Consider the following 18,084-nt stretch of genomic DNA (forward strand, 5'->3'; position numbering starts at 1 on the left):
ATTTTAGACAATTACATACAAATGTGTGTACTTTTCATGACTGTGACCAATTTTCAAAGCTTTATTATTTTAACCATGTTGAATCTTTCTATGGATGACAAGGTTTGTGGGTTTGTCTGACAGCAAACCAGTTTGGTCCAAAATCAAATATTTTGACAACTATTGGATGGATTGCCATAAAAATCTGTACAGACATCCATGTTGCCCAGAGGAATACATTTGGTCATTCCCTGACTTTTCCTTTAGTGCCACCATGAGGTTGACATTTTCATTTTCTTCATTTCATTGTGAGTGAAATTATTAATAACATTAACAATGTGTTCATTTCATTAAAGTGTGTCAGTGTGACAGTGAGCCAGCATACCAGGACCCTGAAACTGCAGCTTAATGGAATTCAGCCCTCATTCATTTTATTACTCATACCGTTTCCTACTGTGACAGGTCAAAAAAGCCAATATAGTTCATAAAGTAAAGCTTTTCAAGAGTTTATTCTCAAACCTGGGCTCATTCACCGTAGAACTGAGAACAGGTTTCTGACTTCATCACAGCCAGAGTTTCTGGAGCATCACCTTAACAATAAAATCCACATCTGATTGACAAAATTCCTTTATTTAATATATGAATTTATTCTAAATTCTTTGAAACTGTTCCCTTTTAAAAGCAAAGACATTTATATACAATTGAGACAATACATGCCACTGGCAAGCTACAACATGGTCAATATACAATTAATATAAACACAGCACAACAATTCCTTTCTAGAAACCACAAACATGTTAGTGTTAAAAAAACAAGTGTCATTATATGTATATGTCAAAAATTGTTATGTTCAAACCCCCTTCAATTTGTTAGAGCAGGTATCATATTTTTCAAATATTGAGATGAAAGTGTTACAACATGTTTATCACATCTTTAGTCTGCACAATGGTGTTGCCCTTTAAACTGTTTTTAATGCTGACAGTGCGAGACCAGATAAATGTCAGCTTAATCCCTCAAATAAAATAATAATATTACTGTGTGTATTGTGGCTAAGAAGAGGACAAAATTTAATATTCCTGTTCCCACTGAGTAACCTTTATTTGCTTCAGTTGTCTAACTTTAACTTTAACTTTAACTAATCATTCAACTTCTCTTCAAAAAAGAAGAGAATGCAAAAAAGTTGAATCTATATGTGATACATTTTGCATTGATTGACTGAATGATGATTTAATTCATTAGTTGGTTTCTGACAGCCTTATAAATGTACTAAATGTGCAAGTCTGTCTAAAATAGATCACATGTATTTCAGCTTCTATTTAACGGTGTTCAGCTCATTGCAGAGAAAGTCTGTGCTAAGACAGTCCGGCTGTTTTTTAGAGTCATCATGCAATCAAGTTCAATGTTGCTGTTCACAGGGCCCTCACCTGTATTGAGAGGCCTCATGAAATCAAAAAAGAGAGACATTGCTGCAGATTGTGATCAGTCGTAAAATCCAATAGCAAGGCAGCCACAGTGAATGAGTAGTGCATAATAGACAATAATGTTAACTCTGCTGCTTGGTCACAATCATTTGGCTAGCAAAGACCTCATGTTGCACAGCAGACAAAACGTAAAGTAGTTCTTCAGTCTTGTATTCATATATGTTGCACTATTGATGAATAAAGTTAAAACTATCACAGAAATATTTTATTATGGATTAACTGCACATTAGCAGGCCAAATGCAGATGACTGAACATTGCTCCGTTAAACCTTCTGTGAACCATCAAGCCTCCACATTTATTGTAGTTGATGAAAAGGATAGAAATCCTCTAGGGAACTGAACAAAATAAAACAATAGTTCAGCAGGCATGCCACACAAAGTGAGGCCACAATAATGGCCTCATACATACAATATTAGTAAAGAGAGGTGTTTACAGTATGTGGACAAATACTGGTACAGTCTAATACACCACAGTTCACCACAAGCAGAGTGGCAACATATATGCTCAATAACGTTGCACATTTTTAGACATCCATCAAGTTCTAGTCAACATCAACATCTGTAGCATCTCGGCACAATACAAACAATACTACAACATCAGCACAAGTTGCATCCATACAACCAGAATGATACAGTTATACAGGCAACAGTTTTAAGAAGTCACAGTGGAAATAATTACAAAGGCAATGTCTTCAGCACATCCCTCCTCCATACGCTGATCAGCGCTTCTCCCTCTTTAGATACTCATGTGCATCTAGATATTTGACTGTTACTTGTCTCTCCATACAAACAGCATTACGATTCATGAACACTATCTGTTGTTAAATGACATGGAAAACTATCCACATAAAATCTACAACAGAACTCAAAATAAATACTCTGAAAGCGCAGGAGGAGCGTGCAACCCAGTCACTAATCGTTATTCCCACCTGTCTCCATCTCTATATGTTTCACACAGTGGGTGGCAGAGGGACGGCAGCGCAGTTTATCAGTCCTACAGCACATCTGATTGGATGGTATGCCAGCGAGCCGTCTCTGTTTGCCCCCGATTGCACATTTCCTTCCAGTGTCCCTGCCCCGCCTCTGAGGCATCGCTGCCAATCAACACACGACCCAGAATACTGCTCTTAGTGTAGAGACGGCCCTAGAGTATGAAGATTCAGTTACCAATATTTTAGCACATTAACATTATATATTAATATGTTATGTATATGAGGGACTTTGCCAAATAATGTCAAACTTCTAATACCTGCATGATGATAAACTCAAGGAGCAACGGTAGCTCAGTGATGTCACCAGATGGCAGGTCAAACAGGAATGGAGCGTTCCAGACGGGGTTTAGACCGCTGGCCCCTTTGGTCTCTTTGGTACCAATTATTTTCCCATCCTGACGCAGGTTGATGACAACGTAGTGGTCTGTGGGGGGAAAATATATATTTAATTTCATGTTTCAGATTTCTGATTAATGTCATATTTAGATTCAATGTTTCTTTCTATAGGGTACACAGATAAATAGGAGCAGCAAAATCACTGATATTAACACTTTTGGGCAGGGTCTGTGTTAATAACATGAAAAATATGTACACTGCCATCTTGTGTGTTACTTATTTCACATGCAACTGCCAATTTATGTTGATCTACATCATCATAACCCTCTTTTAACACCTATTTCCTGTCACTGTTCCAGATCCACATCACTTGCAAAATATGATTTCCCTCATAAATCCATTCTAGCATGCTAATTGGATTTACTAAAATTAAAAAGCAATGTGTCACTGTCAGATCGGATTTGCAAAGAGCATGTATGCTGACAGATTTCAGAAACTATTTTATCTTGAAATTCACAAAGATCACATAACCGACCACGTAGTTCAGACGCAGGAACCAAAAACATCAAAGTTGTTTTCCTCTTGCTTCTTCCTCTCCTCACCAACATCATCAAAGCAGAGCTTTAAATCAGATGCAGTGAGATATGATACAGACAGGACGGGAAATGAAACCAGGCTGATCGGTTAATAATCTCATTACACTACAAGCCAATCAGGGATCCGGTCTGTCTGTCTGTGGCTGAGGCAATAGAGGAGAATACAGACAGAGGCTGTAAACCTCTGGCAGGCAGTGTGTTCATGTACGTTGCAGTTTACAGTAATAAATAGGTAGTAAATAATAAATAAGTAGTTTATAAAAAAAACAGTTAAAATCATTTATATTGAAAATGGATCACATGACTACTTCTATGTGAGTGTTGCTGCTCGTAGTGATGAACCCACAGAAAATTAGCGCTCGACTCATCAGAACTCAAGGTTTCTAGCATCTCTCAGCTCATTGTTTTGCTTTTTAAGCCAGCAGCATTTAGAGTTTGGTTCACTCTTCTCGAATAGATCATACAACATTTCAACTATACAGCTCTAATAATCTGACTACACACTACCTGCCCAGGATCAGGTGACAGACAACGGTAGCAATAAGCTGGTGAGTAGTTAGTAGCTAAAGATCCAGTTTTCTGTGCAACGTATACAAACCAACTAGCCAACAGTTTTCAAGGCTGGAATAGAGATGTATGCACAAAAGAAAAGCCCACATTTCTGGTCGGAAAAAGAAACACATGCCAACCTTTTCAAGAAGATGGTTAAAAGAGGGAGGCTGTGTTCGCATGGTCGAACAAGTCTGCCACTCTTTGTACCAAAATCCTATTTTATATGCAGTGTATTAGAGGCAAAATGGCTCAAGTGGCTCCAGCTGTTACACTTTTACTTTTTTAGCAACGTGACTGCAGTTTGAAAAGAAGGGAAAGGGAAGGAAAGGAGAAAGGGAAAAGAAGGGAAATTCCTCGGTAGGATTACAGTATGTCATAAACAGTTACATTCATCGAGTAGGCACAGATGCATGTAAACAGGAATGTGAAATTTTGGTTACTGGAATATTCATTTTCAGCTAAGTAGTAATATTGTCTTTTTCAGAATAAGTGTAAAAACCTGAAGAGTTTGTGCATGTAGTCATTATTACTAGACCTTAACCATACTGTAGTGCATCGGCATGTTTTCAAAGTCACAAGGGTTTGTTGGGCATGTAATCCTTCTTTTAGATGCACTAGATCACACAACACTCATATTGGGGCATTATATAAGGCAATGGCACCAACAACTTGGCTGTGAGGATTTTTTGGTCTTTACCTGGAGCTCCAGGGATCCGTGTGAGCTTGGCCAGATTCTCAGCCTTTCGGACCATCACCTTGATGCGCTGGGCCACAGTCTGGTACTGCAGCAGGATGAACAGCTGGCCCAAAGCCCGCGGCACACACACCGAACTCTTCCTGTGACCCAGTGTTTCCTGAGAACTCACACTCTAAGGGTGGGAAGGAGGGGAAAACCGAGAAAATGTGAGAGATTTTAGAGGGAAAAAATGTCTTCTTTCACTCAGCAGATGTTCCCTTCATCCTTTGGGAAGCTGGGAATGAAATGAAACCAAGGAAAGAAACTAAACTCATGAATATCTTTCCTTAGTTCTGTCAGTGAATGAGTCGACCAAGGCATTGATAATGTCGGAATCAATGTTTAGTTCCCCTTCAAAGGAATCCACAGTGAATCACTGCCTGTCAAAGTAATGGAACAGTTAAGAATTTCAATCTGAATCACTTTTTTGATTCAGTCATTTGATGGACATATCCAAAATATGAATGTTTTTATTCATAAGGCATGTTGATTGACCTGCCTGAGGGGCTCAGCTGCATGGCTAAATCTGAATCACATTTTCAATCACTTCAAGCTAATCGGTAATATTGGTTCTAATCATCTGTGGCTGTCAGGCTTAAGCATTTTGTTGCCAATTTGACCATTCATCCTAAGATAATACAGAGCTTCATGCACTTCAGATAAAAGCAATATGTGTATGTATGATAGTAATTTCCATCTGATTTCATGTCAGATCTCATTAGCTTGCATTGTTGGGGTCCGGTGAGTCACAGCCTGATGTCAACTGGCTGAGTTTTAGCCTGCCAGCATCTTGCTGAGGCCAGGCAACAGAGTGTGAATGCGTTTTCATCCAACAAGTGAGTTTCGCTTCACTGCCTCTGTCTGTCACTAGCACTTCCCCTCAGAGAGCGACACTCGCACTTACACTGCCTTTTAAAAAGGAGACATTTGCAAACACACATTGCTGAACAACCCTTAAAGCTAAGAGATCTGTTTTTCAAGTTTTTCAACCTTTCATCAAACTAAAGGTTCCCACTGCTACTGGTCACTCCACAGTTCATTTAGAGGCAGCTTCCTAATGGTAAAACTGGTAAAACGTCAGGGTTTTTTTTTTTTTATCATAAATTACAACTCCAACTCTGTGTTGCATCCCTCTCCACCTGTGTTTCTTTCCTGTTGTTTCTAAAACTGTAACTAAAGACATGAGGTAGTAAAAGGCTGGTTCAGAAAAGTTGGCTGTACCAACATATCCTTCACATCCTCAAACATTCCCATCCTGCACCAAAAAAATCTAATCTAATTTTGTTTCACCTATAAGTGTCTGTACATTATATGTATTATATATTATTATTATATGTACATATGTTTATTTTACCTATCTTTATTCAGCTTTGTTGTCCTTGTTTTCAGTTATCTATATTGATCTCTCTTTCTGACAATTGTTCTTAGAACTTTGAGTAACTTTGATAGAGTCAGATAGCCGTCAATTATTTGTTCATTTTCAACAGGGGATCACTCACTGGGAGGGTTAGGGTAACCCCCATGGGTCTGGAGGTGTATTTGAAGCAGCACAGATGCTACTGAATAATCATAGAAATATTATAGGGAATACTACTGGCAGCAGTATGTCTCTATGATCCTCTCACGTACCTGTCGCTTTGATCATGAAGGTGATTCTGTAGAGTATAACGGCTATAATCTAGTACGGAATTGAGTATTTATTGTATACAGTTTAGAGAATATTATAGATCCAAGATTTAACTGACAGATGGGTGGGCCTGAGAGAAAAATGCACAATTACAAATCCATCTGCAACTTCAGAACCACGGACAGCGGCAAGGATCTAGCAATACATAGCACAGTTAGCCTACTAATATTTCAAGGCCAACATGTACACATACTTGGCCAGTAAATGCAAATCTGATTTTCTGGCTCTTATTTTTGCAATGAGACTGCAGAGGGTTGTTAGTATTTGGTAACTCTGTTCGCTGCAGATATCTTGGGTTGCATAAGAGACCCTAACAGACTGATTATATGAGTCATTCAGTGGTCTCCGAAGCATGAAAGCCTTAGAAGAGACGGGGAAAAAGAAATATAAGAAAAACTTCTCCTTGTGGTCCTAACCATTTTTTATGCAGGAATGACTGCCTGAACATTCACATGCTATCAGCAACAACTTCACAACTTTCTAGGAGACAGTGTTGGCTCATCCTGAAATAAGATCCAAAGTAAACTAGAGACTGGTGAAGAAAATTAAATATCCAGCATGCTAAAGACCCAGATGTTTTTCTCAGGAGGTACTGGAGACTCTCTCTGCCTGTTGGATAAGTTAGGCAACTCTTTGCTAACATAAGAGTTTGATAATCCACTGGTCAGGTTTCAGTTTATTTTGTAGACTTTCTACACCCTGGTCTGTCTCCTACTAATGTGAAATGATTATTAGTAATGTTGTCTCCAACTTGCCTGCCTTGTGTGACTTTTAGCTCTTTTCACCTGGCCAAACCAAGGCTGTGCTGTTATTTTATAAACCATGGGCATCTGCTTTCAGCCCACAAACTCATATGAGCCAAATTGAAGCTCAAGCCCTGCATGAAATTGTGTTGTAAATGAGCAACCCAGTATAAAAAGTGAACCTCTAGCAGGCCAAATAGACGCAGAAAATGATCTCAATTATAGCTCAGGGACCCACACAATAATGTTAGTGGGGTGCTCTGTTTTATAAAGCTTGATGCAGCAACAGATCATAAAATGTTTGTTAAGAAAAAATTATCACTTATTCCAGTTCTGTCATCAGTTTGCATGGATTTAATATTTATCGTTCCTATTTCCTAATGTTATTCTTATTTGTATGCTCATTGCCTGACAACAGAAAGCTGAGTTTAGTGGCTGTTTGTCCTAAATGATGTGTGACAAATGATGAATTTCCCCCCAATAAAGCACATCTGATTCTGACAATGAATAGCAGCACTGTCGTGATCAGCCTCCTCTTGCACCAAAATACACAGTCCTTCAATTGCTGCCACGTCATGCCCCCTATTCCCATGAAATGTCAAAACAAGTAATGTAATGCAGATGAATAATCATCAATATTCTGACTGGTCCCATTACACTGATTACAAAACCTGGTGTTTTACTATAAATCCGGGAAGTCCCTACATTAGAGGATGGAGTTCCTGCTGCACAGCCTCCGTATACACACCCACTCTTCAAAGAATTATTCAGATTGCTGAGCAGCCCCGCTCTCTTACATCAACCTCATGCTCCTAAACCACACAGTCACACACATTCACACCCAGCAGCTGCTGTCATTAAGAAAGAGGAAGGCGATGGTGTGTCTGTGTAGAAGAGGCTGAGCCATACATGGACATGAAAGGAGGGACAGAGGTGAGTACACCTAACTCTGATTTTCACATAACTGTTAAACGGAAGAAATGATACTGGCCTTCCCACCAAGCACACTACACATCTCCTCAGAGTGACTGAGTCATGTCCACTGAAACATCAGGACCCTCTCCCTTCAAAAGTACGCTATTAATGCCCTCTGGCAGTGTTTCAACGGTGCCGCAGAGGGCACAGCGTGGGCGCGCTGCCAATTTGCTGCACTCTGCTTGTTTGCTCTGCAGTCGCTAACAACAATGTCACCATGACTAACAACAGTGGAAAACTGGCTAATAGGAGAACTGATTAGACCCCACATTCCTTCATGGATAAAACATGATATGTGCTATTTATACTGTAGGCTATGCACAGTTTCCCTGTACATTAAATCAAGTGAAAAGGCAGGCTTTGTTAAAAAACTATTTGAAAGAAATCACATACTACATTCGCTACAATCAGGGAGAGCAGTTCGAAAGTGCATACAGTCAGTGGCCCAAAAAAGATCTTCAGAAACATAGACACACACAAACACAGTCCACCCTGATTTAATCTAAACTTAAGACACAACAAAACTGCCTGAAAAACCCAAAGCCCTGGCCCACCTCGTACTGGGTCTTTGCTCCACACTTTCTAGTCTACTTTGCCTCAGTTTAGGTCAGACCTATATTGCCATGGGGCTATGGTCTGTGCAACATCTTGACTGGATCTGGCAGGACCCAACGAGACCTGAGAAAGAGCCTCATAGCATAAGCAACACAGGCTGCATCTTTAAGAAGCCGGTCACATTACCCTACTGACTTGATCATTTTATCATGGTAAAGGGAGCTTCTTTTCATTTAAAGTAATAGTGTGACCTTTTGGGGGATATGCATCACTTTCTTTCTGAGAGTTAGATAAGAAGATCCACACCACTCTCCTGTTGGTTTATTAAATATAAAGTTAGTTAGTGTAGCTAGGCGTAAAGACTGGAAACAGGGGGGAACAGCTACTGTGCACGGCCAAGAAATAGTGATGGTTTTTGATTAAACAAACAAGATATGACATTTTAATAGATGAGCTTTAGAGGAGCAGAGTTTGATCTCTGTGGATGGAGCCAGGATAGCAGTTTCCTTTTGTGCATTATCTTCTCTATACACTCTTTGCTCTTGAAGGTGTAAATGTAATACATTAAATTAATGAAATCATCCAACCACCATATACCTTTTTCAGCTTGCTTTTAGTTGGGTTAAGCTGCCTGGTGTAGGTGGAGGTGATGTCAGGCTCCCATTCCACCTGCTCACAGCGCAGCTCCACCACCCCCAGCGCAGCCTCTCTTAGGCCTGAGAAGTCCCTGCTGTAGACAGCAAGTTTCAGGGTGCAGGTGCACAGCTCTTCTACAGAGCCCACCTGCAGAACAAAGCTCTGGCTGTGGAGGTCTGGGCTGAGGCTGCGGCGCCGAGAGGCTATCTGCTGCGGGGAGGGGCAGAGGGGAGGAAGGCTGGCCCGAACAAACACCCCACTGCGCCTTCGACTGGCCCCTGAGAGCCCCAGGATGTTGACCACCAGGGTGCCACAGGCAGAGGAGAAGAGCAAGGAGAAGTGCAAGAGAGGAGCTGCCTTGGAGGGGATGGAGAGAGAGTTAGAGCCATACTGTGATAGGCAGGGCTCCCCCTGCTGGGTGGGAGCACTGGCAGTCAGTTGACTGCTCTCACTGTAAAGAAAACTTTCACCGCTCACTGTGCTGCGGCGACCTATTGCCCGACGGGACTTGGACACCAGGCTCAGCTTAGTGAGGGAGGGCAGAGAGGCTCTGCCATGACTTGCACGTTTATTAGGTGAACAAGGAACAGCTGGGGTGCTGAGGCGCCGCATTGGAAAAGAAGACCCAGGAGACTGCACCAGCTCAGCTGATCTGGTAGGGCTGCGGTCAAAGGGCAGAGCAGTGAGGTCATCCTCGGAGGGAGAAGAGCTGCTTCTGGAGGAAGGGAATTCCAACACGTCCCCATCCAGCTCTTCGTACTGCTGCTTGACAGGCTGGGTACATGGAGACGGAGTCAATGTGACAGTCACCCTCTCTGCAGGATGAGGAGACAAGAAAACTGCCTCCTTGTCCTCGGATGAAACACTCTTCCTTCTGCGGCAGCAAAGAATACAACCGAGAACCAGACAGTAGCAGAACACAGCCAGACCCACCGCCAGCAGGATCTGCAGGTGAACTAGATAGACAGAAAACAAAGTGGGCACAGTTTAATATTGTGTTAGTGGGATTAATAAGGAGCATGAAAAAGTGAGATAGAGTGAATCAAAGTGTTCAGGGAAAAGAAAGCAACTGGGAGAAGGAAATAGAGAGAGACAGGGAAAGTAGAGAGTGTAACAAATCAAGTGTGTGACCTGACAGTGAAGAAAAAAATGAAAGACAGATTTTCAATAAAGCCAAATTCATTACAAAAGATCAGAGGACATCTGACTCTAAACATTATCTTGTTGTGTCTGCACTCTGCGTCCTTGATTAGATTAAAGAGGAAATGTCTCAGGGTTATAATCATAATTGTATAAATGGTATTGTCACAGTTGCTGCTTTGATCCAAGGCAGGAGCAGTGCACATACAAGCGCTGGTGTCAATTTCCCTGGCAATCAAATTGTGAGTTTGTGTGCGTTTCATAATTTTAACCAGTTAAACCATAATGCTGTCAGTGTTCCCAGAAAAAAAAAATCCAACAGGTTAGATAAAACATTTCCCACACACTGTCAACATTACTCCACATATTACTTCTATATATGTGCGTTTCAGCACTTCATAGAAACGTAAATGACAGTTAGCCCATCTACAAGAATATTTTACCCAGATTTCACTTAAGGTAAGCATTTCATAATTACCACCTTTAAACAAACAGAAATCTTGAATAGAATTTCAAATTTCAAAATAAAGTTGAGCAACACACAACTGTATAAAATCACTGACATAGCTGCCAGACTAACTGAGAATGAAGCTGCTAAAGCTGAGCCCTGATGTTCATTTAACGTCAGATAATGAGGGTGTATTGGGATGAGTCATGCATCAGACACCCTGGATACTGGTGAAAACATGGCTGTGAGCTTCAGCCAGTGACCACTGCAAGGTAACCAATAAGCAAAGAGAATAAAAACCATTTACAGAGGAAAGCTAGATGTTTTTGTCATTAGAGATTTAAAATCCATCTCTTATTAGGGAGGAATGCTATGTATTTTTCTCTCATAAATTATTATTATTATTTTATTATTATGTTGTTTAATCAGGAGTGAAACATTGAAAAACACAATCTCATCTGATCATCTGAAGGGTGTGTCCCAACAAGTAACATACATAAATTACACACCACAAGAGGCTTATCAGAGAGTAAAAGCACACTGCAGAGGTGTAAAGATAAGATCACTATCAAAGTAAATCTGTTAACTGTTAACTGTGCAGATCCATTTCACCCCCGTCTAAGAGTCTGTCCAGGAGCAGGCAGCTCCTCAGACAGCCTGCATTAAAAGATGAAAGTACAGAAGGGCTGGATGCAGCAGTGCTCTTAGAAAATAAAAGATGAGGGAATTGCTCTAAAATATGGCTCAGGCTGGCCAGCCAGAGGACATTGTTATAGACTGAATGAGGTAATGGTGAAACCTGAGCTGTGCCAGTTCAGCATTTAATACAGAAATCTTCATCCTTTTGGCTATACTGTAAACTGCAGACTCCACTTAATCATGCATACAGTGATAACAACAATTCAATTTAATAATGTATTATAATGCAGTTATTTTAGATTGACAGAAAGTGTTTGAAGATTAGTCTAACCTCTGGGCTTGAATAACCTTTTTACTTGTATACAAACTGTTTTACAAAGTTATCTAAAACAAATATTTCGGGACAGGTTCCCAATGAGTAGCAACCTCTCTCCACAGTTCATTCCTCAGCCGTCTAAGTGCGCAAAGACCCCTCTCCAAGCTGCTTCCTGCCCTCCGACTCCAGCTCTTCTTCAGGTTTGAAGCCAGTCATAACAGAGATTAACAGTATAATAATTTTTTTTTTTTTTTTTTTTGTAAATTAAATCTGTGCTACGTCCTGATATTTTCTTTATGTCGGATAAATAATGAAGCTACAAATGAAAACCGCCATACAGAGATCGCAGACTAATCACAAGCAGTGAAAGTGAGAAACACACAAGATCAAGAACACATAAGGCTTCCTACCTCCCAGAGTGTACTGCGACATGTTCCCATATACTTTGATGTGTGTGTTGAGTCAGTGTGAGCGCTGTTTATGAGAGCGGTCCATCGCCAGTGCGCAGGGACCTGAAGCCTTCCAGCCAATAGCTTCCTCGGGTGACTGAGCTTTTATTTCAATCGTACTGATTGTGCGTTGGAGGCAGAGAGGGTCCACTGCCTTCTTAAAGTCAGGCCTGTAGCTCCTATACTGCCTCAAACACTAACAAACTAAATATACATACAATTCTATTTGCTGAAGGTATTGTCTAATGTTTTGGTAGAGCTGAAGTTGGGTATTTCATTTTTTTTTCTTTGTCAGTATTTGATTTAATCTTCTTCTTGCAAGATTTATTTTCCACTTCCCAATTAACTTGTAGCTATAGAATAACCATAATGCCAATTTTAAGGAATAAGGATGTGGATTTTTTCAGTAGGGATTAAATCTTATTCCATTCTTTCACTTGTTAAAACAGACGTTCACTTCATTCTGCATCATAAAAGAACTACAGTAGAAGAGAAAATGATGCTATGAACTACTGAAGCTGCTCGGAAGCCACAGAGCCGCTGCCTGTGCCCCATTCACTTATTCAGTGACAATGTTAATAACAGTTGGTTCAAAAATAGAGAGTAGCTGGAGTCCTGAAATTTGGGCCATGTAAAAGTGACCGCAAGTTTTGTTCCCCACCTCAGTAACTTTCATACAGTCCCACGTATATATTTTTTGTCATCCAAAAAACAAAAGGCTGCATTAACATTCAGTTTCATTATTGATTAATCTGCTGCTTATCTGTTCTATAAAATGTCAGGAAATAGGCTTGTGGAAAAACAGCCCAGGGTGACATCCACTAAAACATGGAAGGAAAAGCCTTTATGTTAATGTGAATGTATGTGTTCCCTACACATCATTGTCTTGGATTTACCACCTACACATCCACCACAAGGCCGCATGAACAGAGAGGGTGAGTCATTCCTCACCATATACAAAGACCATACATTTGAGAACACATACTATCTTCTCTCCCTCCCCTCCAGTTTCTTTGAAATTTTTCAATGAGGGGATTGTTATTGGTGGAGAACATCAGCTTTTTGTTCAGGACCAATCTGAACTAATGATTCCTCATTGGAAGTAGCAAAAATGCTATCCTTAAAGTGAAGACCCATCTGCAATTTATTATTGTTCATGTTCATACATTGGATCATTCTGAGTGAGCGTTCAGAAATCAACTCGTACACCACTATGTAAAGTGTAATTATAAGCCCATTCCCTAATATGTTTGAGGAGTTCAGAAGCTAAAGCGTGTCCATACTCCTTCTTCACATATAAAATTACATCTGTGCTAATAATTTGCAACAGCAGATCAGTTTTTGAGAAACACAATGAATGTAAATTCCATTTTTTATCAACATAATAAGGAAACATTTTTATTGTTGCCTAAACACAACCATGTGCAGGAAAAACACAACCAGTGAAGAAAGGAGTATTTCTGTTTTTGTGGCACTATTCTTTTTATTTTTAGACATAATACATTTTTAACCTCATGTTTCTTTTTCTTGTCAAAAGGATGGATATGACTGTCGTACCACTTTCATGGGTTTAAGTGTTTACCGATGTTGTGAGTCTGTGCATGGCAATGTAAAAGGAAGTGGACGGATGAAGAAGACTTTGTAAAGACCAGCTTGAATGTTTTAACAATCTGTATGTGGAAAATGTGGAAACCCTCAACCTACCAGGATATTTGCTGAAGTTAGACATTATTGCCTGGGAGTGCACTCTTATTTTGGAGGGGCTTTTTAATTGAAGTTAACTATGATTATGGTCCTGTAGTTTGAAGACTGCCAAAATGGAAATACCAGCCCCTCGAGCAATTTATGACCACTAGGAACTAAAGGTGAACTTAAAAACAAACTCAACCCTTGAAGCCTGATGCAATTGTGACACATTTCCAACTGAAGAATATCACAGTTTCTTCTCTTTGCAAGTATGTTTTTAGGCTCTTATGTGTCAGACTAAAATTGGCTGCATTTTTAATGTCAGTAAAAATGGGTCTGAGCTTTAGGGCATCCAGAGTTTTCAGATTTATAGGTTTGTTGGAGTGCACACTTGATAATTTGGCGGGGTCATGGGTTAGCCCCGTCAAGAGCATCCTTACCAACTGCATCTCAGATTATTGTACGGTAACTGCTCTGTCCCCTTAGCTATCACATCTTCTAATAAGTAAACTTTTCTTCCCCTCTCCACCACCGACCCCCTCACTCACACCTTCCCCCAGACATTTGCACTTGGACTGTCTCTTGCACTGCAACCTCTGCCCCACTGGCTGCTGGCTACCACTCACATACCACAGCCAAATTACTGCGTCTACAGTACCCTACCTGATACATGAAATGTAACCATATGTATTAAACTTACAACTTCTAGATTTATGTTGAACCTAATTGTTCACCATAAGCTGTGCAGTTACATCAGAACTCCAACTTCAGTCCTGACTTTGGGATTAATGTCAAATCAGTTGTATTCTGTTTGTGAAAGACTAAATGGGAAGGGAGAGAGATGGTAAATAGTTCACCCATTCAGATTTTTTATATAGTGACGAACCAACAGAGAATTACTACCCAACTCTGCAGCCTCCCTCAGCTCTACAGCACTGTCAGTCTACAATGGATAACTGCCACTGCAACTTTACTTTCATCAACGTTGTTTTTCAAAAAACTGTGATAAACCCGCTGTACACCACCTGCCCAGAACCAAAAGGCAGACCGACAAATGTAGCACTGAGTTTGTGAACATAGTGGAGCATATAGCAGCTCAAAAGCAAGATATTTTCTTGTTCTGTTCTTGTTTTCTAAGTTCTGAGTTGGTAGAGAGCAAAACCTGAGAGATGGCAGTGAATATATGATTTACATTCATCAGGTGGCCAACAATGTTTCTCTTGTGTCTGCTAGAGGTGTTTGCTGACATGTTTGCCATGTCGTTGTTTTCATCTTGTCACGTTTCCCCCAAGTGGTAAAAGAAATCCACCAAGGTAGCTTTAAATAAGACGATGGATTTTTGTTGAAAAGGGACTCGGCCACCCATCTCAACACCCTGTCACGCTCTTTAACCTTCAACAAAGCAAAATGCAGAATGTCCCTGATCTTGGAGAGATCTTCGTGCCTGTTGGCAAACAGAGTGACTATCCATGAACCATGGGCTTTCTTATGCTATAAATATGGCTCCCCTCAGGCTAAAGGGCCTCATAATAGAAGCCTTATGTCTCTCCAGATTAAAGTATCATAACACCCGGGGTCACTTTTTTTTTCTTTTTCTTTGCTTTTGTGTGGGTGGGTCTAATATACTCTCATTTGAATACAGATGAATGCGCTTGCATTTAAATGTAGCGAACTTAGCATTGTCCAACAGTGTGTTGGGTGTTCAAGGTACATTTTAAACAAGGATACTCCTGGAGGTTTACTTCTCTCTGAAATTAGAGAGTCAGTTTTTCACCTCACTTCATTAAAAACAATTAACGTCTCAGAATAACCATAATATTGACATGATCACCATTCATATCAGAGGTACGGTGGTGATGGGGCTACATTAATTTTGTGGCATTTATTTATTATATACCAACAGAAAAGCTTTAATCTAAAATTGCTGACATGAAAGTTTTACAGTGGTAACTATATTTAGTATATTTACTACATTTATGTTTTCCTTTAGATTACTTGTTTATTTTGTTTGTACAGTATAATTATTAGCGCTGGATGTGGTATTAAATCTTATGTACTGTATAACAAATTTACACTGAAAAATTGCTGAAAAGAAACAGATTTAAATATTTCTAGCAATATAATCTTGGCTCACCCCTCATCCTCCCCACACACAGACACACACCTACTCTTGAATTTCTGTAAATTTGAGTACCTTCAAGATTTTGAATGAAGAGAACCTGAATGAGGAGCCAGAGGAGAAGCAGCATTATGACGCCTTCAATCATTCCCTTACAGCAGAAGGAGACGACAAGCTGCCACACAGGCTGGTCAGGCTCCTCCTCATCAGCTGGACGAGGCATCATCTATTGTGGGTAAATATCTGTGGGAAGTTAGAGGACAATGAGTTCAAGACATCAGAGATTGTTTATTAGGAAACTCATCCTATCTCATCATTGGATGGAGAGCAAAATTTGGCCATGACACACAGAGATGTGACTAGCACCTCCTGCAGGCCGTTTTCTCTTCCACATTCCTCCTCACAATCCAAAACATGTCCACTTTCAATATGGCAAACTTTTACTAGAGTGGTAATCCATATAATGTTGCACATCTTGGGAATTAAAAAAAAGAAACATGTTCTCCTATTCAGAGCAGCTGACCTGCAGGAATACAGTCAGAGAAAATGTAACATTGGCAGATAAAACATTTGACTCACCTGAGTTGAGCACCTTCACTCTTCATCAGAGCCAACATCCAGCTGATGAAATCCTTACAGTGTAACACTGATTACTCGTATAACACACTCCTTTGGTTCTTTTCCATGGTGTCATCCTTCATTGAGTATCCTGATAGCTCAGCCACCTGCTCTGATTGTGAACTGCAGTCAGCTTTCAGCATGTGTGCTGCAGCAGCATTTACAGTATAGCTGGACAGCTTCCAGTCAGAACTGCAGTCTGCTTGCAGCTTTTGGCCAAAGACTCTCTGCTGTCCTCAATCTGGTTGAGGGGAAGTCGAAATCTTTAGGAAAATAAAGTGAATGTTTTTCATTTAGAGCAGCAATTATAACAGTCTTCCAGCCCACCAGGCCATCCTTATGAGGATTTTTACATCATTTGGCTGTTTGATAGATTTAGAACTGCCTTTTCCTTTTTCTCCATGAGAATACATTGTGTAACATTTCGCTTTAGACGTCAGGGACAATTAATGTTTCTTAGGTAGTAAATGATGAGGATCTAAATAACCAGTAAGCAATATTATAACTCATCTGATTTGACAACATGAAAATATCTTTACAGTATTCTCAACTACACATGGAGAACGGTATAGCTGTGGTGTTTGTGGCTCAGGAGGTAGAGCAGGTTATCCATAATCAGGAGGTTGGCAGTTTGCTCCCCAGCTCTTTCAACTGCATGTCAAAGAGTCCTTGAGCAAGATACCGAACCCCAGATTGCTCTTGATGCTGTGCCGTCAGTGTGTGTGAATGGGTTTATTTGGTTTCTGTTGGAAGTTGGTGCTTTGCATGGCAGCCTCTGACATCTGTGTATAAAAATACAATTGTATATATATTAATCTATTAAAGTTTGGTAAAAGTAACTCACAATAACACATGGTCAGGTACAATTCATTTTTAAATCACCCTCTTCATTAATGTAAATGAATGTTCCAAGAACCTACACTGCCATCTTCTGGAGGTTTAAGCACCCTACAGTAGATTTATTTGGCTTAATGGTGACAGGTCCTTCAGTGTCCATGACACTTCTGAAAGCGCTGCTTTAGGAGCAGAAGCTGGTAAAGTCACCATCATGGTGTAGCCTACATCATATCAGAAATTAAAAATGACTTAATTTAATAATTATTTTTACATTGCTTTTTTTTAAACCATGATCTGACTACAGGGCCACAGTTCTAACACCGGTAATATGATGCCCCCTCCACCTATCCATTTACTCCATTACTTAACTTCAGTTATTTAGCCACTTACTAGGATGGGGGAGCTGGGGTTTGAACTATGACTTCTGACTACGAGACCACATCTCTACCTACTGAGCTATGCTGCTCCCCTCCACCTCAATTATCTAGCCATTTACCCCATTATCTATATGATGTCTATATAACTTTGTTATTATTGTCTGAGTGTAAAATTGTCCTACTTGTG

General features: G+C 40.2%; 1 protein-coding gene across 1 annotated transcript; it reads right to left on the reverse strand.

Moving 5' to 3' along the window:
* Positions 1 to 590: 590 nt before the first annotated feature.
* On the reverse strand, positions 591 to 12,320 carry LOC127351571 (synaptotagmin-5). Its single transcript, XM_051379236.1, has 5 exons — positions 12,222 to 12,320; positions 9,230 to 10,224; positions 4,634 to 4,805; positions 2,710 to 2,876; positions 591 to 2,604 (listed from the first exon to the last, which is right to left on the reverse strand). Exons 1-5 carry the CDS (start codon positions 12,241 to 12,243, stop codon positions 2,455 to 2,457), a joined length of 1,506 nt encoding a protein of 501 aa, XP_051235196.1. The 5' UTR covers positions 12,244 to 12,320; the 3' UTR covers positions 591 to 2,454.
* Positions 12,321 to 18,084: the final 5,764 nt, after the last annotated feature.

Source organism: Dicentrarchus labrax, unplaced genomic scaffold (assembly GCF_905237075.1).
Source record: "Dicentrarchus labrax unplaced genomic scaffold, dlabrax2021, whole genome shotgun sequence".
NCBI classification, from domain to species: Eukaryota; Metazoa; Chordata; class Actinopteri; family Moronidae; genus Dicentrarchus; species Dicentrarchus labrax.